The sequence below is a fragment of the Mus musculus genome, chromosome 15 (assembly GCF_000001635.26).
Source record: "Mus musculus strain C57BL/6J chromosome 15, GRCm38.p6 C57BL/6J".
NCBI lineage: Eukaryota > Metazoa > Chordata > Mammalia > Rodentia > Muridae > Mus > Mus musculus.
In genome coordinates, this window is record NC_000081.6 from 66,927,853 (window position 1) to 66,954,285 (window position 26,433).

A 26,433-nucleotide genomic window follows, 5' to 3' on the forward strand; every position below is an offset into this window, starting at 1 on the left:
TTTTATTGCTGTTATAAAACACCATTGCCAAGACTCACGTGAGATCTGTATAAGGTTTTCCTTAGCTGGAGGACGGCCACAGAAGTCAAGTGCCCCTTCTTGTGCGAATACATTTTTGTGCTCTTGGGCTAGAGGATAATCTGTCCTTTTGCTCTGTCTTACTTATGCTGGAGACACAGCCTCTCTTTGGCCTGGAATTCATCAAGTGGGCTAACCTAACTGGCCAGAGTACCCTCAGTGATCTTTCTATCTCTACCTTTCCAGCACTGGGATGACAAGCATGTACCACCAGAAGTATTTTATGTGTGTAGATGTTTTGCCTGCATTTAAGTCTGTACCACATGTGTGTTCTGTGCCTATGTAGAGAGGGTACTGATCCCAGGAAATGGAGTTACAGACACTTATAAACCACTATGTGGGTGCTTCAAGTTGAACTGGGTGCTCTAGAACAACAGCCAATGTTGTTAAACACAGAGCCTGCTACCCTAGCTTTTTTTTTTTTAATGTGAGCTATGGGGAATTGAATTCAGGTTATCACACTTGCAAGGGAAGTATTTTACCAACTGAGCCATCTTCCAAGTCAAGTGTCTTTGTTGCATGTTGTCAAGGGCCACATCACAGCATGGGCTCTCAGAGGTGAGATGACCTTGGTCCCCAGCCAGAGTCATCATATATGCTGGGGTGCCCAGGAGCTCCTCTCCCTGTCCTCCTCACTTTCTTGGAAGCAGTTACTTAGCAGACAACACTCACCCTCTACAGGCTCCCAACCATTACTGTGTGGCCTCCCATAAACAATCATCCGGGTGGGAAATAGATTCTTCAGATGGAGAGGTACCTTCAGACAAACTAACCCTGGGTAGCACCAGGTATGCAAACATGCAGCTGTGTCTGTCTCAAAAACAGTAAAATGGAGAGCAATACAGAGAGAGAGAGACACCCAATGCCAACCTCAGGCCATGAAACGTACACGCAAGTGCAACAATGCATACAACACACATATATACCAAACATACAAAGCAAACATCTCCCATGGAACGTGAGAACAGGAGTCACTTTTAACCTATATGCTTCCCTCTTCTTCCAGCTTGAAAAGTGTTCTCTCATCACTATGGTGACCTGCTACTAGGTGCCTGGTGTGTGGCAAGGCTGCCTGCACACTGAATTCCTTACTGCAGAAAAAGATGTGCCTGACTGCTTGCATAGAAATGATGTTAGTTGATATATTAGGCTACAGGGATGCCTAACTTATTTTCGCCTGATTCTTCTTCCTTCAATATCACTACCAGAAAGTTTAGAAACCTATATGACAGACAGTGCCATTTCTACTGGTCAGTGTCATTCTGTGGCAAAGAACTCCAAAAGTAAGGGGCACGCAGCAGGGGCTCTGGTGTCAAGGATAAAGTTCCACCCCTTCCTGCTCCACAATGCCACACCCACCCTCATAGGGAGAGGAAAAGACACAAGCCACTGCAAAGTTACAAATTTATTGGTCTGGAAATAAATACAAACATCTTATTAAGAAACTGCCCTGGAGAGACATATACAGTGATTTCTTGTCAGCATTCAATCACCCTGGCCTGGATTCCTGATCTTTCTACACAAGGTCAGTGGAACTCCTCCTCCACGGTAGGAGTTGGCAGGTAAACTGATCCCTTGTCTCTCATGCCGCCTATAGGGCATAACTACTTTTCCTCTAGCAACTCCAAGATCCTGGAAGTCGCCAGGCCTTGAGGGCTGACTCCCAACGATCAAGTGTCTCTGATCTGATCACATTTCCTATAGGAAAGGTTCAAGGTTAGCCACAGTAAGAATCAAAAGGCAGTAGTATGGAGCATGGGCATTAGGCTGGCATTGCTTAAGAGGCCAATGCTACAAACCCAGTCAGCAGGAGGGGCAGGAGAGGGAAGCAAGTTCCCGTGGAATGTACAGAACCCAAAACCAGTCCTTCCCCCACTAGAACATACGGTTCTCTCTGAAGAACCAGCGATGGGCCAGTTAAGAGACATTCAGCTATCAAGTTTCAAATCAATGCCAGACATCAATTATGGGAGACAAGGTGTGACTCAGTCACACAAGATTCCAGATCAATGAAATCACACCCACCAGGTTCTAGCACTTGGCCCTACCATGAGTCCTCAAAATCCCAGGGCCATTCTATCCCCACCCTTCCCATCCTAAAGACTCATCCCAGACAAGGACCCCTGTCACCTGCTGGGTTCTCCCTCTGCCTCAAAGAATGCAACAACAAATCAAAACCATCTTCCCGAGGGACAGAGGTGTCATCCACTCATTCACTGTGGAATGGGAGCGGGGTACAGTAGACTGCATAGCAAGAGTCTTAAATCACTGATGCCCCACATTTGCTGGATCACTTTCTCTATAAAGCCTGGGGTTTGTTACCAGTTTTTCTTGCACGTTAAAAGGTTGCCAGAAAAACAGGTTGTGGGTTTCAGTGTCCAGAACTTTAAAATCAATTCCTTCAAGTGAGCCTAGTAGACTTGTTGTGTTTTTCCTCTACCTGCCCTAGACCCTGCCTTTTTTTCTCTTCCTTTCTTGGTTTCTCTACTTAAAATAAGGCGCCCAACTTTCCTGCCTCTCTCTCTCCTTTCAAAACAGAAGTTTGTTTCCAGGAATGAGTTTAGTGGGGAGGAAACAGGAAGTAGGCAGGTTGGCAAAACGCCTATGAACCAGAATGCTGGATCAGCCTGGGCTTGGAGCCAGGCAGTGTTACAGCTATCTATTTCTTAGTTTTGGCAGTTTGGTGTCTGAGGGTAGAGAGAGGGTCCACCAGGCCACTTGTTAGCAGAACAGTACGCTGAACTGCTTCTTGCCTTTGGTCCACCACCACCCACCCTGGTCCCAGGAGGCAGTCAGAACAGCCTGGGTCTGCCACCGCCAGAGTTCATTCTTACAAAAGCAGCTTTAGATTAATACCGCATTAGCGTAGGGTGGCAGGCAAGGGTTGGGGGCTAAGGGAGAGGCCACCAGTCCAGGGTGACTGATGCACAGATTGCTTAGCAGGACACCTCCATGGACTTGGGCCCGGCATTGTTTCCGGTGGCACCCGAGTTGGGGGTGATGTTGAGACGGGCATCCTCACTGGTATGGGAGCGGCTACGGGACCCCTCACTGGTGTGCGAGCGGCTTCGGGGGCCCTCGCTGGTATGGGAGCGGCTACGGGTGCCCTCCAGGGATGTGACACTGGAGCCAGAGGCTGTGCGGGACCGCATCAGGCGAGTCATGCTGGCAGAAGGCACTGGGAACACAGAAGACAAATATGGTTAGGATACAGGAAGCCTCTACAGGTGTGGGACTCTACCCCTGGCTGCCAGCCATGACAGTTAATCGTAAGAGCCCAGCTGAACACCACTTCTCTATTGTCTTCATCCTGTGAGCCATCTACCTTCTGTGTCACTCACAAAGAGGACAGTAAAGTCCAATATGTGGGAAAGGCACATAACAATTACATGGCAAGAGTCCTGAGCCATGACCTGGGTCTGACCCCCAGTTTGTTATGTGCTTATTAGCTAGGTGACCACCAGATCATCACACTTGAAGCCTTCCCATTTTCATTTGCAAAATGAAGACTTCGTGTAACCTCCTCTTAAATGTACTGTCAGTAGGCAGTAGAATGTGGAAGCCAGCAAGGTTAGTTCCTGCACATCCCAAGAATAACCCCCAAGGTCTCACCACATGGTTCCTAAGGAAATGTTAGCCATCTGTCTGCCTTCCAAAAGCCTGCTAGCTCTCAAACCTTAGCATGACCAAAACTGCGCATACCACAGCAGATGACTGACAGAATGGGATACAAGACAATCCTCCTCCTATCTAGGGTGGCAGTGCTCCCCCCAAATTCATGCTCACCTGAAACTTCAGAATATGACCTTGTTTGGAATACTTAGAGATATTTAGTTAAGACAAGGTCCTTCTGGATTAGAATGATCCCTAATCTAAAGCCCAATATCATTAAAAAGAAAACAAGAGAGAGCCACCCCATATGGATGGAGAGATTGGTGTAATGCAGCCAGAAGCCACAGAAGGCCTATGATGTAGTCAGCAGAATCCAGAAGGCAAGAAAGGGCCTTGAAAAGTGAGCCCAGCCCTGTCCAAACCTTGACCTCAGATTTGCAGCCTCTGAAGTTGTAGGAAAAATGCATTCTTGACGCTTAAGAGCTTTATTTGTGGGGATCTCTTAGGTTACTCATTGGGGTGACTAATGCCACACCCCAATGAAGCACAGCCCTAGATCAGACACCCAAAATTGGATTAGTCCTTGCTCAGTGGAATTCACTCCTTAAAGAATTAGTGTTGTTCCTGGTTTGTCTGTCTGTCTGACTTTCCCTTTCTTCCTTTCTTCCTTCTTTTCTCTCTCCCCTTCTCTTTCTTTCTTTCCCTCTTTCTTTCCTTTCCTTTCCTTTCCTTTCCTTTCCTTCCTTTTCCTTTCTTTCCTTTTCTTCCTGGTTGTTGTTTTTATCCATTAGTTTTTGGTTTTGAGCAAAGCTCCATTTATCCCAGGCTGGCCTTAAACTCTCTGTGTAGCTGGGAAGACCTTGAATTCACTATCCTTCCACTTCTTCATTCCAAATGCTGAGACAACAGAAGTATACCATCTCAGAACAGCCTGTTTTTAATTCAGAAAGAGGTAGGGTCAGGGCACATCTGTGACCCCTATGTTTGTTCCTGCGTCTCGATTTCTCCACCCAAATCTCTGAGTCCTGATGACCTCACCAGGAAATGACAGCTTCCCATGACACCAGACACACAATGGACGAGTCTTAGGAGCCCAGGATCACAGGCAGGCAGCCTGTGAGCTGGAACCTTCTGTTTCAGCAACCCACCCTTTGGGTCTGTGTCTCTCCCTTTTATTTTTCTCCTAGATCTATGGGACTGCCTGAATGACAAGCTCACTCTAAGCTTAAAGCAGGATACAGCGGGGTGCTCAGTCCTTCAGTTCCTTGATATAATGATCTAGCAAAGATGGCTGGGGAGATGGTTCAGTGGTAAAGAGCACTGACTGCTCTTCTTGAAGCACCTGAGTTCAAATTCCAGCAACCACGTGGTGGCTCACAACCATCCGTAGTGAGATCTGACTCCTTCTTCTGGAGTGTCTGGAGACAGCTACAGTGTACTTACATATAATAAATAAATAGATCTTTTTTAAAAAGTGATCTATCAAGGAAGCACCCTACCTTCGATCTCAGGCACTCTGGGCTCCCTCTTACATAGAGCTCTGGCTCAATCAGCTTCAAACCTCTTTGCGGCCTGCTTAGCCTCTCCCTTCTAGGATTATTATGATGGTATGGTTAAAGGAGACAAAAATCCTTATTAATCCTTCATCACCGTTATCATCTCTATCGTTGCTACAACTGCTGGTCTCCTGAGTGAGCATGTGATCAAAATTAGGGGCATTCCTTATTCAGCTGCTGGTCATTGTTTTGGTTGTTGTTGGGTTTGTGGTTTTTTGTTGTTATTGTTGGCAATGGTGGTGTTTAAAGAGATAGTCCTAGCCTAGAATAGTGCTTCTTGTCTGTAATCCTAGCACTTGGGCGACTGAGGCAAGAGGACTATTAGGAGTTCAAAGACCAGCCTTGCCAACAACAATATTGTCTCATTCTTGCATCAAATGGTTTTTAAATGTTCTCATGTAAAGCTAAATAAATGTCAGATGTGAAGCAACTTCTTCTATCTATATCTATATAGATATAGATATGTGTATATTTATATCTATATAGATATAAAATCAGACTGAACACACGATGAGGTCCTCTGAGAACACGCTGCACAGATAGGCTAGCACCATCTTAGTTTGCTGTGTGACATATGCAGCACAAAAACCAAACTGGGTGCTGATCCATTCCTCATTCAGCCATGTGTGATTGTTACTACTCCTTCTTAGACTTGCCTAGTGCTTAAGAGCTGAAGCCAGCCAAGATGACAGAGCCCTCTCCAGCCCCCACTGACTATGACATTACCACCCCAACACCTTTCTGTGCCCAAGATGTTATACTCACTGTATCCCATGCCCTGCACAAAGTACTTGAAGGCCTCAGCAAGCTTGGCGGGCTGTAGGAGAGAGAGAGAGTGAAGTCAATGGCTGGAGATATAGATCATCCTGGGTCACCTGTACCTGTAAGCTAGAGCTCTGGCCCAAGATGGAGCCACAACATGTAAACAGGAAAAGCATAGAAGTGGAAGAAAAACCCAGGATGCTCGTGGGGACCAGAATCAGTTTTGACCAGCTTAAACCTGCCTCATTGTTGAAAGGGCATGGATAACTTCCAAGATTTCTTTCTTTCTTTTTTTTTAAAAAATTAGGTATTTTCTTCATTTACATTTCAAATGCTATCCCAAAAGTCCCCCAGACAGTGTCCTCAACTGCATATAGGGTGAAGACACACTCTGTGCTCACAGCCCAAGGCCATGAGCCACATGGCCTGCTAGGGACTCTGCACAACCAGCTCCAGGAAACCTGACACCAGCCTTCCAGGACCAGTACTCCCAAGTGCATGTGGGTGGCATAGATGAATAAAATGGGTGGCAGCTGCCTGGACCCAAGGACCGGAACTAATAAGTGCAAGTTGTATGGATGAACCGGAGGCCTCTGTGCCAGGAACCTTTGTGCCCGAGGTGGTTCATGTCAGGTTAATGATACAAAGGTTGAATGAGTAGAAGGAAGGATGGTCATTGGAAAATATTAGTGAAAAGACAGGCCGGGGTGGGGGGGTAGAGAAATGGTGGGAAGGACAGAGGGACAGAGAGATGAGAAATGGTGGGAAGGACAGAGGGACAGAGAGATGAGAAATGGTGGGAAGGACAGAGGGATAGAGAGATGGAAGAACAAAAGAAAGGACTATAAAAAGAGGGGGATGGAGAAACGGAGGGATAGAGGGAGAGAAGCATGGAGAGATGAAGAGATGAAGAGATGGCAGGAAGGAGGGAAGAAGGTGGGAAGGAAGAAGGGATGGAGGTGGAGGGAAGGACAGGGGGAGGGAAGTGGGAAAGAAAGAAACAGAGAAGGAAGGGCTGGAACAAGGGTCAAAGAAGGAAAAGGTATAGAAGGTCAGATTGTGCATTGACTGGAAGATGAAAACTAAGTTGAAGAAGAGGAAAAAGATAGGTGGGAGAAGAAATGGAAGAAAAAAGGATACAAGGAAAGATGAATGAAATAAATGGCTATGGGTGGGTAGCTATAACACTAGCTAGGTTAACCAGGCTATCCTTGGATAAGTGATCAGGGCAGTGCCAAGGCCACTTTCAGAGTCACTGTCTCCTCTACACAACTCAATTAACTGAACTGGGGGACAAGGTGCCTCCAACGGTATATGTGTGTTATCCCTTGATCCCAGTTCAGGAAGACACCACCCAGTGGCTCAGTCTCCTCACAGAGACCGTGTGGTCCCTGCACAATCCTGCCACTCATCTGCAATGAGGCAAAGAACCCAAGTGACATTTGACTATGCAAAAGTTGCCCCCTAGGATTTTTGTGACATGAGTTGGCTGCAGAGAAAAAGGATGTCTTTTGTTTTGGAGTTGGACTTCTTCTGAATAAGAAAAGTGGGCCAGCTGGGTATCACTGGCAACTGTTACCATAGGCAACAATCCTTCTCTGCAGCCTCAGTTTCCCCTAATGATGCTGAGCTGAGATGCCAGCACCTCCAGCCTCTAAGAAGGTGAGGTACAAAGTGGCCAGAGGTGAGAAAGTCTTTTGCTAACACACCTAGCCTGGGAAGGGATGTGGGAGGGGATACATTGTAATCAGGCTTGAAGCTCAGTTCCCACTGGTGTTTACATAGTGTTTAATAGTCCAGACGAGGCTAGGTCTGTCCTGGCTGCAAGCAAATAAAGAGAACAGGAAGCAGAACATGGGCAGGAGGAAGATGAGCAAGGAAGCTGTGTAGATTCAAAGATGCAGGTCCCCACACACCTGGATCCATGTGCATATAGATGCGCATGAATGTACATATGTGCACACACAGGCACACATGCTCAATTCTCATGTGCATATGCATGTATGTGTGTGTGTGTATGGAGGGGGTGTATGAACATACATTTTGGTGTGATATATTCTCTATCCCTCCCTCTGCTCGTGGCTCGAGCTCCCAGTGGCCCCAGGCTAGGGCAGGGCAATCAAGATTCTGAACCCATAGCCAAGCCAGGTCCATCTGGCAAATCTCTTAAGCCTGTGGCCCTCAAGGTCATCCAGTCCCCAAAGGCTGCTTGATAGGGATCGAGTGACTCCACAACATTTATAAAGCACATTTCATGTAGAATATATTTATAAACTACCATTTTGGCACACAGAGACAGTAGGAAAATGTGAGTTTCCGGGCCCCAAAGGCACATACACCCCACCAGTAGAAGGTAACAGGTTTTAAATGAAAAAGCCACAATTTCACTCACCTGAGAGATCTGAGGAAGGCCTCCACAGTCTGCCATCTAGGAAGGAGGGAGGCTGGTTAGCACCAAACACCCAGGGCATAGCTGTGGTGATCTGTGCTCTGTGGGACTGGCCCCAGCATCACCCACCTAGCACTGCTCTTGAGTGGGTGCTGCTGTTGACTGTAACCCCTTATCTTCCTTGGCAACTACTGCTCAAAGCTTATACAGAGCAATATCCCCCACAGGTCACTCCATATCAACCCCTAAGAGCATACATACAGACTCAACTGTGCTATTATGGAAGCCAAAGTGGCTTATGGAACTTTCAAGATCCCAACCTCCAGAGCATACCCAGTGAAGAGAGATCCTCGGGAAGGAGCCCGAGCCTGGGGCACATCCCAGACACAGCTGCCATACACAGGTGGCTTTGGGTGTGCAAACAGTCCTGACTGCATGCTGGGGGGGAGGCGGGGGTTGTAGACCTCTAAGCACAAGGTAGCAATCACACTGTAGTCAGGAGACTTTGCTGGAGGCTGTTTCCTTGGCCTTACAATCTCTCACTACCCAGAGGCATCTGGTGCAAGGATATCTTTGCCTCATCCTAGGAAAAGAAGACTTTTGTCCTGTGCTCCCAGTCTCTCTTCCTTTAGCTACACAGGCAAAGTGTGTAGACCCCTGCAGTCTAGTCCCTGGGATGGACCACTTAGCAGCCTCAGATGGATTCCAAGCTTGCTTCCTTCCTTCCCTACCTCTCTCTCTTCATGTTTCCCTCCCTTCCTGTCTTTCAGAGACAGGGTCTTAATATACGATCTGGGCTAGCCTAGAACATGCCATGTAGCTGACATCCTCCTGCCTCTGCCTTTATGGCTCCTAAAACAGTTCTCTGCTTCAATAAGCATAGCTCAGCTCTCAAAATATGTGAGTCCTTGAAACCATGACAACTGCAGGCCAACTCCTGTTCATTACCTTGAGCAGGGTGGTCTTCGTTGGGTCCAATTTAGAATTGCATTCCACCTAAACAAGGAGAAAGGCCAGGTAAGTACTCGACTCACAGCCAATGTCATGAGTCCCCTGCACCCTGTCCTACCACCTGAAACATTTAGGTTGTTAAAGCATGTGGCTTTGGAGCCTGGCCTTATCATGACTGGCTCTGTGACCTGGAGCCAACTCAGGGACAACCAACTCCATGGAGCACTGCAGAGGCCGAGCGAGATAGTCATAACTCTGAACAACAATTTCACATCACACATCTCCCCAGACGTGGGAATGACAGAAAGTAGGCATCCTCTCTGAGCTTCCCTAGCAGTGCAGGTGTGAACTAAAGGATAGACTGAGGCAGAAAGCTCTGCCTGCCGCAGCTGCCGTGCTCTTCTTCTAAGCAGAAACGTTCACCTGCGGCTGAGACTGAGAAAGAATCCCTAGCCATGAATCCTAGCATTGATTCCGCCATGTAGACGAGGGGCCCATGAAAAGCAGGAGGGCAGGGGAAGCGGATGGCCAGGCAGTGAGAACCAGTGGCTACAGAGAGAAGCTGGTCTGAGCTCTGCCCCGAGGTGATGTCACATTTTAAACAATGTCTTCGCATTTGGAGGGTCATACAGGTGAGCACCCATGGCCTGCTGAACTGATACGTACCACAGCATCCACGGCAGGAGAGTTGTCTCCAACTACCAGCAGAGCAGGGCACCTGCATGGGAAAGGGGAAGAGGAGTCAGCCTAGGGTCCATCTCCAGGTTCTTAGATGTCAGACTTCAGGCTACAGCAGGATTCTAAAAGGCTCTTTAGGTTTCCTAGAGCCCTCTGTGCCTCTGTCTCTATGGTATGATCCTCTGCTTTGAACTCTGAATAAAATGGTATGGCAGTTACTTATACATAAGTATAAACTTTCAGCCCAATGATTGAGTGTCTTAATGACTTCATTCCAAAGCACCTCTGACCAAGGAAGGAGAAAAAGGAATCTTCTAGGAATTAAGATGGGGGAAAAAATGTCTGGCATAAATGACAAAGCCAGGTTCTTAACTACCCAACAGTGTGACACACATAGAAAGACACCATCAATGCCAGTGGAATATGTTAGCTGTGACCTTTCCTACTAGACATTCAGGACTCTCTCATGTCAGATCCTGCATTTTTTTTAATCTATAGGCTTTGGGAAGCCATCGGTGTTGGATATGAAGGCAGTCAGCCTCCTAATCCAAGGGCTTTAGATATGATCACACAATCCTGGTCCTGATGCTGACTTCAGCTACTCAAAGGGGAAAGTTCAAGTCAGATCCCTGGGATAGCACATAGATAGTCATCTCTACTGTAGTGCTCCACCCTAAGGTGGAGTTTCTCCCACCCAGCAGAAGCCCCCACCAGCAGCCCTGAATAAAGCCAGGAAGACAACATAGGAGAAAGTAGCCACTTACTGCAAAGTGACAGTGTGGGTTCCAGGCATTGGCCGCTCAATCTCCAGGTCTCTCCGGCTGCAGATATTTCGCACGTGGTTAGCATGAACAAACCTACCCCAGCAGCCATTCCCACTACACCAACCCTGCAGGAACCTCCATAGACCATTCTAAAAAACCATCCACAGGTCATCTTCATGAGGTCATGCAGCTTTCAAGACCCCATGGCTACTTGGTGTCCATAGAAGCAGTTAAGAGCAGCAGGTTTTCATCTGTTTCTAGCAAAACCCTCCTCATTTTGCCCAAAATTTGATATCAGTATTAATATTATTTCTACAGTAAAACAAATCAGGTCCTCACTAAAGGTCCCTGCCTCCCTGTGCCCCTAGCTAGAGTCCCTACCTATCATTGCTAAAAGCTCAGGAATTGACTCCTAGCACCCCTCCACTGCTAACTGAAGCCTTCCCTCGGCAGCTCTGATGTCATCTCTAAAACTCAGACCTGCTCTTCTATGTGTGCTGAAGCCTACACTGGTGTTCCACTTGCCTAGCAGATGTCTAGTGTAGAGCTGATCCCTGCAAGTGAACACCTGGCCTCTCTACCCTCCGAAGCTCTGAGACTGAAGCCAGCGTGGCAGGATTTAAGTCACCACACCATGCCACTGCCTAGCTGTGTGTCTTGTGGAAGCAGACTAAACCTTTCTGTGCATTTGCGCCCTCATTGGGAAATAGCCTTGGTAAGAGCCCCTTTCCATTAGCCGCTGTGCAGGGACTCCTGTGATTCCCACTGTCCAGTCAGGAGCCCATCCATCTCCCTCTTCTTGGTACCCAACTGCGTCTTCAGACAGCAGAGAGAATGCCAGGGGCCCCTGCAGTGAGATGCTGACAGTACTGGGGAAAAGGTACCAGAGTCCATCAGAGAACCTAAACTCATTACAAATGCAAACTCAGTTCCAGCAGGTTAAGTCTTAGGCACTGCCCTAGGTCAGATCTGTATGCAAGGCTCACTGCTGGCCGCTGTATTGGGAGTGTGGCCGAGGTACTTCACACGTTTTCACTAGAAGGTTCTAGAACTTCTGACTGATGCTAATATCCTTGTGTAGTCCTCTCCCCCAGGAAACCTCAGGTACCTCATCCTTTACCCTCAGCTGCCTCTCCTCCCAGCAGCCTCTAGGGTTCTGAATCCTTACAATGTTTCTATCCTTTGCTCAGCTCCACTCTCAGGGGCTTTTATTGTGAGTCAGCCTTGGGCACACTCCTCAGCTCTCCACTCTGACCACTCAGCTACATCCCACTCATCTGGCCCCACAGTCTGGGTGGGAGCTCAGATCCCAGCAGAGCTCACTCAGTGCAAAGAGCGAGGCAGCTCCCACACGGCCATTGTCCTTCCCTGGGCCCCACCCTATCAACCTACAGCTGCTCGGCCAGTCCTGCTCTCTGCTTCCATCCCAGGTTTGCTGCAGGAAGCTGATGAGGACCCCAGTGTGACCTGGCAGCTTCTGTGCCTGCACAGGGCTCTCACCTGTTGTAGGCGCTGATGAATAAGTGTAGGTTGCTCGGGTTCATGTCGTTGAGGATGTGCTGGCGGTACGTGTGCACTACCTCCACGTTGTTGTGTATCTCCTCCTGTAGTGACAGAGGGAAGAGAGGGGGAAGGCTTGTCACCATTCTCCAGCCACAGAGATAAGAAGGGAAGGCACAGATGAGGCAGGGGTAACTAACTGAGTGAGTCTGGTACAGACAGCTGAGTGATAACTACTGGTACCAGAGAACCAGCTTTCCCTCAGGAGCCTCAGCTAAACTCGGGACTCCTGCTTCATGGTAGACCTCAGAGCAACCTGCCCCTTAGGGGATCAAAAGTAAGGAGCCTTAGCCATGACAAAGACATTCTGGGGGAAAGTGGTCTGAGGAATCTGGTCGAATTAACAGCAATAACTTGGGGGCATCATCAAAGCCTCAAGGGACTTGGGGACAGTCTGGACTGTGTGATGATAACCTCAGGTTGCTCTAAGCCATTTCAACTACAAGCCAAGGAGTTACACCAAAGCAGGGTATTTTCTGCTGCCCTGAGACTCAAGAGGGCATTCAAGTGTTGTCACGTTCATTAGCTCAGCAGCAGAGACTGCTACATCCAGTAAGCAGTGCTTCACTGGGTCTGGACAACCGAGGGGTTTTCCAGGCATTGAACTTGGATGTGAGCCAAAAGGACAGCCTCGCGCATGGCTGTTGGCCTTGCGTCAACATGGCTACATGGGTGCCTATTCTGTCTTCAGCTCATGTAAGACACAGGCAAAGGAAGCAGCTTAGGAGACTGTATGTTGTAGTTACACTTACAAGTTCAAATCCCAGTCATACTTCTCCTGGTCTCCTGGAGACCTTACCCAAGCCATTCAACCTCTGGTCTGAATTTCTTCAGCTCGGACTGGAATGAATGTCATGTTTACCTCATGGTCAGAGAGTTCCTGAACAGGCTCCCTGAGCTAATCCTTGGAAAGAACTGGTGATAGTGCCTCACACAGACACAGAGCTCATCCCACAGACATGTACACTGCAGACTTCACTCCTAATGACCCCAAACTGTTACAAATGAAGGCCCTACACAGGTCAACAGGAAACCAATGGTATGTCCATTCAGTGGAATATTACACAGTACTGAATCTATTATGGTGTCCAAAAAAACATGAGTAGATTCTAAAATAATCATGCTAAGGGACAGAAGCCATGGCAAAGAGAGGAGTACAGGAGTCACTTGATGGACAAAAAGCAGAGCAGAGGGTGCCTGGGAGGAACGAGAAGAGGATGGCTCACAGTGCAATGACATGGAGGAGAAGGGTGAAGGACATTTCCATCATCTCAGTTGCTGAGATGACTGGTAGATTTGTTCAAATATGCAACACACTGTGCTTCAACAAAAAACAGTTTATCATGAAACCCCACCCCTGGTGAGGAGCTAATGAAGGTGTCTCAAGGGGAGGAGGGAGATCAGTTTTCAGCAAGGAATGTGCCCCAGGTAGGTTGTTCATGCTCTGGTGGATAACCCTATATACTCGCTCATACCAGACTCAGTACCAGCAGGGTTTTGTAATTTAAAACAAACACACACATGAAGTCAGGAGGGAAGTCTGGGAAGAGCTGAAGGGAAAGAACTCAGAGTACATTTGTTCAGAAAACATTGTACACATGTATAAAATTCTCAATGTGGGAGAGACAAGAAAAATCATATGAATGGCTTGCTGGCTATTAGTCAATACTTCACAATAATTCACAGACTTCAGCCTGGGTCACCCCTTGACTGCATCTCATTTGTACCACATGCCCATGTGGCTCTGTGCTGAGTGTCACATGGTTAACTGCTCCGTGAGGACACAGGACACAGGTCTACACCACTCACCTTGCCGAAGAGGTGGGACACCACCATGTCAGGCAGGGCTTGGGTCCATCCTGAGATCTGTGGAGGATGAACCAAGGAAAGAAATCAGCAACTAGGACTCAACAGCGGAGAGAAGAGTCAGACAGCCTAGGTGCTCTATAGATAGAAGGCAGATAACACAGGTAGTTCTGCTTGGGTAGAGATAGGCAAGGGAGATGAACACTTGACCTGGGGTCCTGGACTGGCCCAATGGCCACTTGCAGCTGTGGAGCACTGGAGATGGAGTGGGGGCTGAAGGCCCTAGATCTCAGGTCTTTTGTTTTTAACTGAAGGTATTAAAAACCGTGACATCAGGCCATAGTAAGGATCCTGTAAGTCACCAGGCATCAAAGGCTCTGATACTCATTTTTGGTACCAATGGCCTTAGATATGCAGGCTGTCTTGACTTCACATGGGGAATTCATTAAAACCACAGCCTATCTCTCAGCTGGAGGCCAGTGCCCCAGCCTTCCTTGTTTGGCTTAGAACAGTGGACCAGCAGCCAAGTGGACCCAAATGGAATGTCCCTTTCTCAGCTGGAAAATAAAATAAAAGCCAGGCAGGATTCTTCATTCCTGGCTGCCCTACAGGGATGGACAGGGCTCCCAAATTATATCAAGACTTTAGGAAGAAACACAGCATCTAGCAGACAGCAAGGGATAGGTGTAGCCCATGCCCTTTTCCCCAACAGCTGCCTAAGAAAACTACTATCCCAGTAAGAGACTTGTCACATTAGCCTGTGTGGCTTTAATCAGAAATTTCTCCCTATCCTTGGCAGACAATGGGGACTTTACAGAAAAAAAGAAAGCAATCCTCACTTAGGAAAAAAAAATCAACAGGATCAACAGGGTTCCTTGGGACAGCAGCCAGGGCGAAACCTCTAAGACCTTTGAGAGCAGCAAATGGTTGCTAGCCTAAAAAGGGCTGAGGAAGGGTACTCTCTTGGACAGTAAGGAAAGAGGCGGGGGTGGGGGCAAGAAGGTGCTACCCTGAGTAGAGGCTGGGACCCCACCAATCTTCTCTGTCCGCCCTTACCTTAGAGGCAGCCCAGTCCATCCAGCCTTCAGCACAGGGGTTCACATTCATGAGCACGAGACCCTCTACCATCTCAGGGTTGTTGAGCTGTAATCAGAGACACAACATGACATATACTGAGGGCTATGTTAGCAACTGTGGGGACCTGAGAGCAGATGTTAATGGCTCCTGCATAGTCCATGCAGAACTGAGATTCCATTCAAAACTGGACTAGGCCCTCAAGAGAGCAGGAGGAAGAAGCCATAGAAAAAGAAAGAATGCCCAGTGTGCAATAGCCAAGCCACAACTAAGTGAGAAGGGCACAGAGATACCCTGTGGCTCGATTCCTGGAATTCCTATGTATTTAGGACTCCAAAACCATGCTAGCATCTAGGTGACACGGATGCCCAGGTTGACGGTACGCCTGGGCACCATTAAGGTGCGACACTTACTAAGCATCAAAATACCTTGGGCTGAAGGGCATGCACCTCTTTAAGATAACTGGTAAAGACAGTGCTAGCAGTGGTCACTGTCACACTAGCACATGTCTGACTCTGATTTAGACTTAATTCTGAATTCCAGATGACCTGGGTCACAAAACTCAGAGATAAAACAGTGCAAAAATCAGAGGTCTCTATGAGTGAGAAGCCATCCACATTTCTGGTTCAGGGAACAGGACCAGTGATCAAAAGCCCTATCTAGTGTGGCATTTCAGCACCAAAAAGACCAAAGCTGTTAGTACAGATGCATGTATGCACTTCTCCAGATGCCCCTGTCTCCACCCCACTGCCATAGTGAGGTCAAAGGCACCTGCAGCCATGCCTGTCTTTTATACGGGTTCTGATTCCAACTCCAGTCCTCAACTCTCCATGCTTGCACGGCACACTCTTGCCCACTCAGCTAGCTCCCCGGCCCCTAAATCATTTTTAATGTCACTTCACAAACTGCCAAAGAACTTACTGCGAAGCGGGTCAGGATGTAGGCGCCAGCTCCTGTCCCCATGCCAATGACACTCTTGAGCCTGGAAACCAAATGAAGATTTAGGTCGCCAAAGGGAGATGTGATGGAGCCCCTGCCCACTCCTATAAACTTTCCTCACTTACTCCTGAGAGCTCCACCCCTTGCATGTCATTCTTGAGGATGCTGACAAGCCTGCCCATGCCATGAGAGGCAGGCTGCCCTGAGTGCCCTGCAGGTCCACAGCTGGGGCCTTGAAAGCCTCAACCCTCTTGCTCGTTTTCCCCTGACTGTGGCCAGCCCAGGCTCTGAGACGCCTAGCATTTACAGGAAGGCCCATTAAGAAGTTGCCTCACCCCACTTCCAAGCTTTTTTCTGGATTCTGAAACTTGGAATGAGAACAAATTGGGCCAGAACCATTGAGTTCCACCCAAGGAGAGGCTGAAGTGAGAAAGAAAGGGGAGCCTGCAGGGGCAGAATGAGGGTCTGGAAAGAGAAGCCAAGATCCCAGGGAACACTCTTCCAGAATGTTCCATAGGATCAGGAGGCAGGGACAGAATGTGCATTGGGGGTCACTCAAGAAGCAAGGCCACAGTGACAGGACACAGAGCACAATGTCCAGTTGAGGAAACGGTGAGTACAAGCTGTAGCAAGTTCCTTTCCAGACCTGACTGAGAACTCCAACCTGCACTTTAGTAGTCAGGTCAAGGTAGAGAAGGAGGTCAGCAGCTGCCCTTTCCTGACAACCTTGGAAAAAAGGGTCCTTTGCTCTTACCCAAACTGGTGAAGGACTCCAGGAAGCATTTCAGCCAACTGATCCATTGAGGGGTACATGTACCTGTAGGGTATATGGGGAGGCAGATCTTGAGAACCCAGACCCTGGGAGAAACAAATCGCCCATACAGGATATTCTGAAAGCTCAGGTACCAGCAGGCCCTTGCACACAGAGACGTTACAACCCCACCCCTCAGATCCACTGGGTAAGCATACCCCACCCTAACACTGTAGCTCTGAACTGAGAAGGCACAGTGATAGGCTGTAAGGACATAGAAGCAAGGGGATCCACTTTGTTCAACTGTTCAGGAAGGGTTTCCTAAAGGAAGTGATGCTGAGACAGAGCCCAGTAGAGAAATGGACCCTAGACAGAGACGATACGTGGAGGACCCTGAAAGAGCTGGGAGGAGCCTGGATGGTGTGACTTTACTTAACTGGAGACACCTTTAGGAGAAAGGAGGGGCAAAGACATGGGACTCCTTTGGGAGTGGTCATACCTCAGCTTGGAGTCAGAGCCTCCCAGGTACAATAATGAAAAAGTCACCTAACTATGAACGCTTCAGTTTCCTGTTAGCTTCCTGGAGATGGATATTTTTAAAAAAAAAGAGAGTGGCTGATTCCTAAGCAGGAAGAAGACTCCAAAGAGGAGAAGACAGCCATTGATCCCTAATCCTGCTTTGATAGCCCCAAGACAAGGGGTGTCACACAGACCCTACCCGAGAGGGCAGGGAGAAGCCACATTCTGTTCCAAGAGTGTTCTATTTTAAGCACCCTAAAGTCACCAGTTAAACTTGGGAGCACACACCTCACATCTTAATCTACAAATACACTTCACCTATCTCTGGGGGGGGGGGGGGCGCAAGGTTTAGGAACATGTAAGAGCCTCTGCATCCCCCCCATCTCTCAGACTAAGTGGAGTCTCAGAGTGACTTAGAGAACCCTGGTTTTGTCAGCTGGTTAACGGTTAACTGTACCCCACTGTTGAACAAGCTCTTTAAACCTGGACCTGTCCCTGAGGAGCCAGATGTCCCTTCTCTTCTTTGATGATAAAAGTTAATAATTAAGAACTGAGATCAGTAATAAAAGATTACATGTGTCTGTAAATGGTCCTGGGGACACCACAGAAAGCCCGTAAACCCAGGGAAAGGGCTATTCCTGTATGTTCTATCATCGAGTGTTGGAGGAGACCTCCTGCATGAGATATTATGAGAGTCAGCGAGCCCAACCCCCTAGCTGCAGACTATGTGAGATGCACAGTATAAATGTTCACATGCATGCATGCACACTCTCTCTTTCCCTCTGTCTCTCTGTCTCTGTCTCTCTCTCCCTCTCCCTCACACACACACACACACACACACACACACACAAATAGAAAAGAAACTAGTTTAAAAGTAAATGTTATGATACATTCACATATATTGTCTTGGCTTTTTTCTTTCTTTCCTTTTCCTTTTAAAAAAATTTAATATGATTTTGCTATGACTTGAAGCTAACCTCAAGCTTCCCAAGTGTTGGGGGTCCAGGCATGCATCCCTGTGCCCTGCTTAGAGATGGCAAATCTAGTCTTTTACCATGGATAATTTTGTTTTACCCAGGCTGGCATTTCTTCCTCTACATGCACCTCATCTGCTTGTGGGGTGAAGGTCTCTGCTCTTACCCCACTGGGAAGGAAGGGGCACCATCCTGTTGGCCAGGGGCATCCACATGGCAGACAGCAAAATGTTGTGTGATCTCCTGCATGTCCTCAGAGTTGAAGAGGGGGTTGTAGCAGGTCTTGTCTGCAGGACACACCAAGGGGCAAATGAGAAAGATGTTAGGTATACACTCATTTTTTTTCTTCATGTAGCAGCAGCAGAGGGGCTCCCAAGAAAGTGTGCATCTCTGTGAGTTCGAGGCCAGCCTGATCTATACCCATGGAGTTCTAGACAAGTTTCACTGTATAATGAGACTCTGTCTTAAAAAGAAATAGTATAAGTCTTCACCCCTTCCTACCAGACCTCCCTCTGGTGATAGAGGAAGGAAGAGTCATAGAACTAATGTCTGGTGCAGTGTAGAACTAGCCCCTAAGCTTCTTAAATCATCAATTTGCAGCCAGTGCCAGAAGTGGCTGAGGGTCTGGCTCTGTCTCCTCTCTGGAAAGGTTGCCATGGGGATAGTACAAGATGTATCCACTCCTGAACTTCTCTGGGTCTCTCAGGCTTTAAGATCTGGGACATCTTTCAAGGCACACATAATTTTCAAACAAAAAGTATGTTAGGTAAAGCAAGAGGTATCTACCTGTGTCTCCTAGGATAAGTCTCCCATTTGTTAAGGGGCTGAGGCAAAGACCTCTAGCTATATAGTTGAGGCTGTCTTTGAACTCCTGTTCTTCTTACCACTACCCATGACTGCTGAGATTAGAGAGGGATGCAACACTACTACCACACTTGACTTTTGTTTGTTTGTTTGTTTGTTTGTTTTCTGTAGCTCTGGATGACCTGTAACTTATGTAGGCTAGGTTGATTTCCAACTCACAGAAATCCCCTTGACTTGGCTTCCCAAGTGCTAAGAGGATATGCATAAGCCATCAAGCCTGGCTTACTCCCTTTCAACTTAAAAATCCACTGCGTGAAAATTCACTGCAACACTGTTTATAATACAGGTAAGTGCAAAGACCCTGAGTATCCATCCTCCAGTGTGGTGGTTTGAATAAGAATGCCCCCCCCCACACACACACACATAGGCTCATGTATTTGAAGACTTAGTCATCAGGGAGTGGCACTATTTGAAAAGATTAGAAGGATTGGGTATAGCTTTGTTGGAAGAATTGTGTCACTGAGGGGCAGAGTTTGAGGTTTCAAAAGCCCATGCCAGGCCCAGTCTCTCTCTCTCTTTGCTTCCAGATCAGGATGTAGCTCTCAGGTACTTCTCCAGCACCTGCCTGATTTATGCTTTCTGTCATTGACCATGGACTAAACCTTTGAAACTATAAGCATGCCCCCAATTAAATGCTTTCTTTGGTAAGAGGTGCCCTGGTCATGGTGTCTCTTCCCAGCAGTAGAACAGTGACTAAGACAGAAATTGGTACTAGAAGTGAGGTATTGCTGTGACAGGTCTGATAATGCTATGTGTTAGAGGAAAAAATGGAAGACCAAGTGTGGTTTCCATTCAGTAGGGTCTTATTCACCATCAAGAAAGTAAAGTATTGACAAAGCTACAACATATATCAGTCTTGAAAACATGGACTAAGCTGGTCATGAGCTAATCATGAGGGATTACACACTGGAGGACTGTGCTTGTATGACATTCTAGAGACATAGAGGAGACGAGGTGTCCTCAGCAGGGCTGGGGAATATGGAAGATCAGGGCAGTGGAGAACAGAAACAAGGCTTCTTTTCAGAATGACTACAGTATCAAAGGCCATTGCATATATTAATCTTTAAGTCATTGTAACACTTGTTAGGCAGCAGTGGGGCTCGCTTCCTGTCCCCAGAGCATCCAGTACTAACAGCAGAGTATGTTTCAGGTTTTCCCAGGCTGAGGCTGGAAACAAGAAGTCCCAAAAGCAGTAAGAGCAGCTGACTTCCGCCAGCCCTCCCCAAGCATTCCAGCTTCCCAAACTCACGGTTCATGCCGATGTCGTGATACGTGAGGATGACAGGACGGTTGCCCTTGGGGGTCCCACACAGGGTGACATGCAGGGAGCCATGTAGGGTCTCAATATCCTGCTCCTGAGGAGAGACCACAGACAGAGGCCCATCACCTGGGATTCACAGTTTTAGGGTGGCTGACCCACTGACTATGGACACATGCCATGCTCCCAACTGTGTTCTGAGGATACCCCAAGTACACACCTCCTATGGTCTCTAGAGCTCTGCACTGGCAACAGCAGATGTCTGAGATCAGAAGAGAAAGGGAAGGAAAGGAAAAGAAAGAGAAGGGAAGGGAAGGGAAGGGAAGGGAAGGGAAGGGAAGGGAAGGGAAGGGGAGGGGAGGGGAGGGAAGAGGAGGGAAGGGGAGGGGAGGGGAGGGAAGGGGAGATAATGAAAGGGAAGGGGAGAGGAGGGGAGAGGAGGAGAGAGCAAGGGAAGGGAAGGGAAGGGAAGGGAAGGGAAGGGAAGGGAAGGGAAGGGAAGGGAAGGGAAGGGAAGGGAAGGGAAGGGAAGGGGAATGTGAAGTGGGAGGGGGAGGAGAAGGGGGGAGAAAGAGGAAAGAAAAGGAAGGGAGAGGGGAAGAAGAAGGAGAGAAGAGGGGAAGGGAAAATGAAAAGGTAAGGAGAGCAAAGCTGTATCAGGAGGTAGAAGACAGGACCCTGGCAGGTTATGCGCTACAATCCAGAGACAGGTGGCCCCAGTCACATTGCCTGAAAAGTACTCTGTTGTCTGCATCTGGCTTGAGTTTCCTTGACTTCTTGTTCCTGTGTCTCACTTATCCCATGGATAATAGGTATTTGCTCTTTGAGGCTTCCTAGAAGTCACTCCCCATTTCAAAGAACAACCTCAGTTTCCTGTGGCAAAGCACAATGCAATGGGTGGGTTGAATAAAAATGGCTCCCACAGGCTCATATATTTGAATGCTTAGTCAGCAGAGAAGGGAGCTCTGATAGGGTTAGAATTAAGATTGTTGGAAGAAGTACATCACTGTGGGTGGGCTTTGAGGTTTTCAGAAGCCCATACATGGCCCAGTGTTCACCTTTCCTTCTCCCCTCCCCACCTCAGCCATGGGTCAAGATATAGATTTCAGCTACTGCTCCACCACCATTTGTGCTGCCATGCTCCTTGCCAGGATATAACTGAAATTGTTAACAAGCTGCAATTACATGTGTTTTTTTTTCCTAAATAGTTACCTTTGTAATGGTGTCTCTTCACAAAATAGAAGAGCTACTAAGACATATATACATACATACATACATACATACATACATACATACATACACACACACACAAACACCAGCTCCCTTGACACACTCTGTTTCACAGACTGAGGCCAATTCTCACATTGCACCTCTCAAATGCCAGGCACTGTTAGGTGATACCAAGTGGAGCTAACCTGACTCACTGTGGAAGTGGGGCTGGGCTTGACCTAGCAATGTTTAACTAGCAGCCAATAGGCAAATATTTGCCTGCATTAAACCATCATCCTGGGGTTGATAAAGACAGAAAGGAGGCATTAGTCTCAGCATGGCCTCTACTTCCTGGGACTGTCAGTGTAATGGGCCAACAACTTCCCATTCTGGATTGAGCAGAGAACCTGCAACGATCCCCCTAAATTCCTTCTCTCTCCTGCTCTACTCTGAAGCCAGTTCTTAGCAATCCACAGCACCCCCACACCCCCCATGCTCACTTGAGAGAACAAGGAATATGTCTCTTTCTTCTACCCTCAAAAAGACAGGCTTCACCTTCGTTCCGAGTCCTCAGCTCCCAGAAGGCTCATTTACCCTGCCCGATGTCAAATGAACCTCCCATGAAGCCGGTTGTGAACATCTATGACCCTCTGTGACCCTGCCTTTGGCCCTTGGTGCCTGTCCTCTTTGCTGTCACTCTAGGCTTCTGAGGAAGCATGTCCCAGGAGCAATTTCCTCGTCTGAAAGCAACAGCTTCCTCCTCTGCTGTGGTTGGCTCTTGGCTGCCCTCCCGAGGTCTGCTGGGGACACTGAGGACTTCCGTGTAGCTGGGCCATTTCTCTCCAGATCCTTCATCTCTTGCAAAAGCCCTAAAGGGCTGTGTGACACCTCCAAGCTACAACTGGTGGTCAGAATCATGCAGGTGACACAGGCACAGAAAATTTCAGGTGCCAAAAACATCCTTCCAGAATCTAGGACCCATGTGTCTCATGAGGTAGGAGAGGCAGCACCCATAGTCTAATGTGAGAGAAGAATAGATAGGGAGGGCCACCCACTCAGGAGCTGTGTTCTGGAAAAGTCACCCTAACCTGTCACATGAACAGCCTCCATCCTACAAGACTTGGGGTGGTCAGAATAAGGCTGTAAAGCCCATGAGGACAGGGATTCCCCAACTGGGGCACAACTGCAGCACAGACAGCCATTCGTACACATACAACAGTGCACATGGGTGTACTTGCATACCAGTCCTCATGCGTGTAACAAAAATGGCAGAACACATGTTTGTAGCAGTCGAGCAGGTGGGAATTAATTACAGCAATGCACATGGATGTACAAGCACAGCAGTAAACATGGATGTACGAATAACAGATCTCCTGGAATAGCAGTGCTCATAGATAATACTGGTAACATGATACACATAAATAGAATACCACAACACTGCATGCACATGGACATGGATATACTAGTCTTAAATAGAACAGTACACACTGATGTCCTAGTGAATAGTACCCACAAATGTCTGTATGTGCACAGAAGTGCACATGGATGTACTAGTATAGCACACCCGGATAAAAGAACGCACATAGATTCACTAGTACAAAACACAAGGGATGAACCCTCCTTCCAGGGTCCCACCTTTAAAGTATAGTCTCTGAATGCTATATTTTCTTTTCTGCTGTGTGCATATACTGGGGTTGGAACCCAGGGCCTCACACCTACTAACTAGACAAATGTTCTACCACTGTGCTACATGCCTAGTCCCCAGTGTGGCATCTCACCAAGACCTTACCCTAGGTGTTTGTGGTTGTGCACATTTATAATCCTAGCACCGAGGAAAGTAAGACAGCAGCAAGATGGAGAGTTTGAGGACAGCCTGGGCTATATACTGTCTCAAACACATGTGAGCGCATAAACTCATAACCTGGCTCGGTTCCAACCAGGACAGAGAGATACAGGGGGTCCTATCCCTGAAGACTTCTGAAGCAAGCAAGCCAGAGCCCTCCTCACTCTCTGGAATATGGATTTGAACCTGTGGTAGTGTCCATGAGGTAGTGATGATACAGCATTCATAGGCCCATTGGCATGGGTGCAGGCAGGCACAGACAGACACCAGAGGACACAGTCAATCGTAGGTAGGCACTGGCAAGCACAGGCACGAATACCCAGCTTCTTGAACCCCCAGTACAGGGGGTCTCCTGAACCATATGCCTTATTGGTCCTCAAAATAAGTCCCCTGGGACACAAAGCCCAGCCCTGTCTCCCTTGCCCCGCCCCTTCCCTTCAGGCTTGGCACCTCTCTCCTACACAGAGCAAGCACTGGAAAAATCCATAAGACAGGAGCAATAGCCCAGCCCCGTGGGACGCGGGTCATCTGCTGTCCCTGAAGCCACCATGGGAACAATGGTCTATTGTGGGGCTACATTCTTTATTGTCTTGGGGCTAACCCACATGGCTCCATCTAAAAATAGGTCAGGCCAGCCTCCCTGTGGATACTACCCTTCAAATCCTTGTCCTACTACATACGCCTTCTGGGGTCATCTCTAAAAAGGGAGAGCATATCTCCAACCTAGGAGCCTGATCAGCAGTGATGGCGAGAAGAGTGAAAATATAGCCATACTGAAGGAACCCTTAGTACCCACTAGCACTCAGACCAGCTTTTGGGGGAGGGGAGGGAAGATGCATAACTAACTGACTTTTCTGCTGTGACAAAATCTCTGACAAAAGGAGTTTAGGGAGGAATAGGTTTATTTCAGCCTACGAGTCCATTTTACAGTCCGTCATTGAAGGAAGTCAAGGCAGAAACGTGAAGGCAGGCCCTTTTTGCTATTCCTCACAAGGCTATCCTCAGCTAAGGAACTTAGCTCACAGTCAAAGTATGGTGGAAAACCCAGAGGATGCTGCTTGCCTGCTGGCAGGCAGGTTTGCACTTCGCTAGCTTTCTTATACAGTTCCCGAATCTGCCTAGGGAATAGTGCTACCCACTGTGCTCTGGACTCTCTCACATCAATTAATAATCATGACAAATTCCCCAACGACATGCTCATAGGGCAATATGGTCCAGGCAACGACATGCTCTACCCAGATAATTCTGAGTCGTGGCAGGTTGACAGTTAATGCCAACCAGAACAGGAATAAATAAAGGCAAGCTTGCCTCTCCTCAGGCTGCTACCACAGCTAAGACCTAGAAGTGCCTTTCAAACAACTACCTCTCTCCCTGTTGGTTGTTATGGCAACTGTTGGAGATGTGATTACTGTGGAGACAGAATGGCTTAAGTCCCTGGCTGGATAATCTAGGGCTCTAGAGACCAGCTGCTACACCCACCATAATCTCACCCTTCCCTGGAGGCCCTGGGCAGATAGATGCTAGAGGATGTTACTCTCCAAGACTCTAGGGCAGCTAGTGGCATGGACCACCCCTTTTCCAGGCCAGCAAGTCACACCACAGGAGATACTGAGGGATGAGACTACAATGTCCTAAGGGACCACCACCCTTTGTGTTACCATCCCACCAAAGCAGAGATGAGAAGCTACAGGTCACAGCCTGTTGTTGTGGCTTTGTGTCAGCCCTGGTCATAAAAAACACCTAGGGTCATATTCTCCAAGGAAGCCAGACAGGGGAAGAATGTTCCTCAGACAAGGAAAAGAAAAAAGGAGTGACCAATCTACCCCAAATCCAGTGGAGAAACACCGTGGTCTGTGCATAGGGTCAAGGTACATGGATGGAAGGCTGGCCATGGCCTTCATGGTACTGATACTCCCTGGCCCCCCTGCATATGTTTCACAGATTAGAACTAAGCCTTGAGAAAGAAAAGCATGCAACTTTTTCTGTTGCCAGATGAAGGTCTACCTGGGAGAGTCTGACAGATCTTGGCCTGGGGCAGACGTCTGCCCCAACTCCAAGCCTCAGCCTAGATGGCTTTCCTTTACTGTTCCAGGGATGTTGCTAGGAAACACCAGAGCAGGCAGCTGGCATGTCACATGCCCCAGATGTGCATCCATGCCATCTGCCAGTGGAGTTTCTGAATCCCAGGAGCTTGCTTGGAAAGTGGGACCAGAGAAGGGAAAGGACAGGAAATGGGGGAACTAAGAACTCATAACTTTCTGTGGGAGTTCTGCCCACTCTAGAAGGAATTAACTGGCGAATGAAAACAGAAAACAAAGGTGCAGGGACAGAACTTAGTCCAAAATGGCCACTCTTTGCATTTCCCATGAGTAGACGGGCTTGCTAACAGAAGGGCAAAGAAACAGCCCCAAGCCTAGCTTGCTCCAGGGAGGTACAAGGAGTAGGGACCAAGCTCAGGAGTTACGGAGGTCAGCCACCCTGTCTGGCTCTCTACCCTCTAGGAGGCCCCAAAGGGAACATCTGTTCATTTTCCAGAGTGTCCCGTGTATACGAACATATTCCCATGGAAACCAAATCAGATGAAGCCATTTCAACAAGCAGAGCCTAGGGAGAAGGCATTAGACAAGTGTTTCTGAACCTGTGGGTTGGTTGGAACCACTCTGGCATTACATATCAAATATTTACATTACGACTCATAACAGCAGCAAAATTACAGATATGAGGTAGCAACAAAAATAATTTTATGGTTGGGAGACACCACAACATGAGAAACTGTATAAAAGTGTCTCAGTCTTAGGAAAGTTGAGAACCACTAAATTAGACACTGAAGACCTAACAGTAAATGG

The 26,433-nt window shown here is 48.0% G+C and overlaps 1 protein-coding gene across 1 annotated transcript in view; it reads right to left on the bottom strand.

The window, feature by feature from the left end:
• Window positions 1–1,465: 1,465 nt before the first annotated feature.
• The window catches only part of Ndrg1 (N-myc downstream regulated gene 1), a 40,324-nt gene continuing 15,356 nt past the window's right edge, over window positions 1,466–26,433 (bottom strand). The window contains exons 4-16 of the mRNA NM_008681.2: window positions 20,527–20,632; window positions 18,580–18,700; window positions 16,924–16,986; window positions 16,152–16,212; window positions 15,213–15,299; window positions 14,160–14,216; window positions 12,291–12,394; window positions 10,791–10,847; window positions 10,015–10,066; window positions 9,346–9,393; window positions 8,401–8,436; window positions 6,012–6,063; window positions 1,466–3,256 (exon numbers count right to left, since the gene is read on the bottom strand). Of these exons, the coding sequence (NP_032707.2) occupies window positions 3,015–3,256; window positions 6,012–6,063; window positions 8,401–8,436; window positions 9,346–9,393; window positions 10,015–10,066; window positions 10,791–10,847; window positions 12,291–12,394; window positions 14,160–14,216; window positions 15,213–15,299; window positions 16,152–16,212; window positions 16,924–16,986; window positions 18,580–18,700; window positions 20,527–20,632 (1,086 nt within the window). The 3' untranslated portion in view covers window positions 1,466–3,014. The remainder of the gene's footprint in view (window positions 3,257–6,011; window positions 6,064–8,400; window positions 8,437–9,345; window positions 9,394–10,014; window positions 10,067–10,790; window positions 10,848–12,290; window positions 12,395–14,159; window positions 14,217–15,212; window positions 15,300–16,151; window positions 16,213–16,923; window positions 16,987–18,579; window positions 18,701–20,526; window positions 20,633–26,433) is intronic.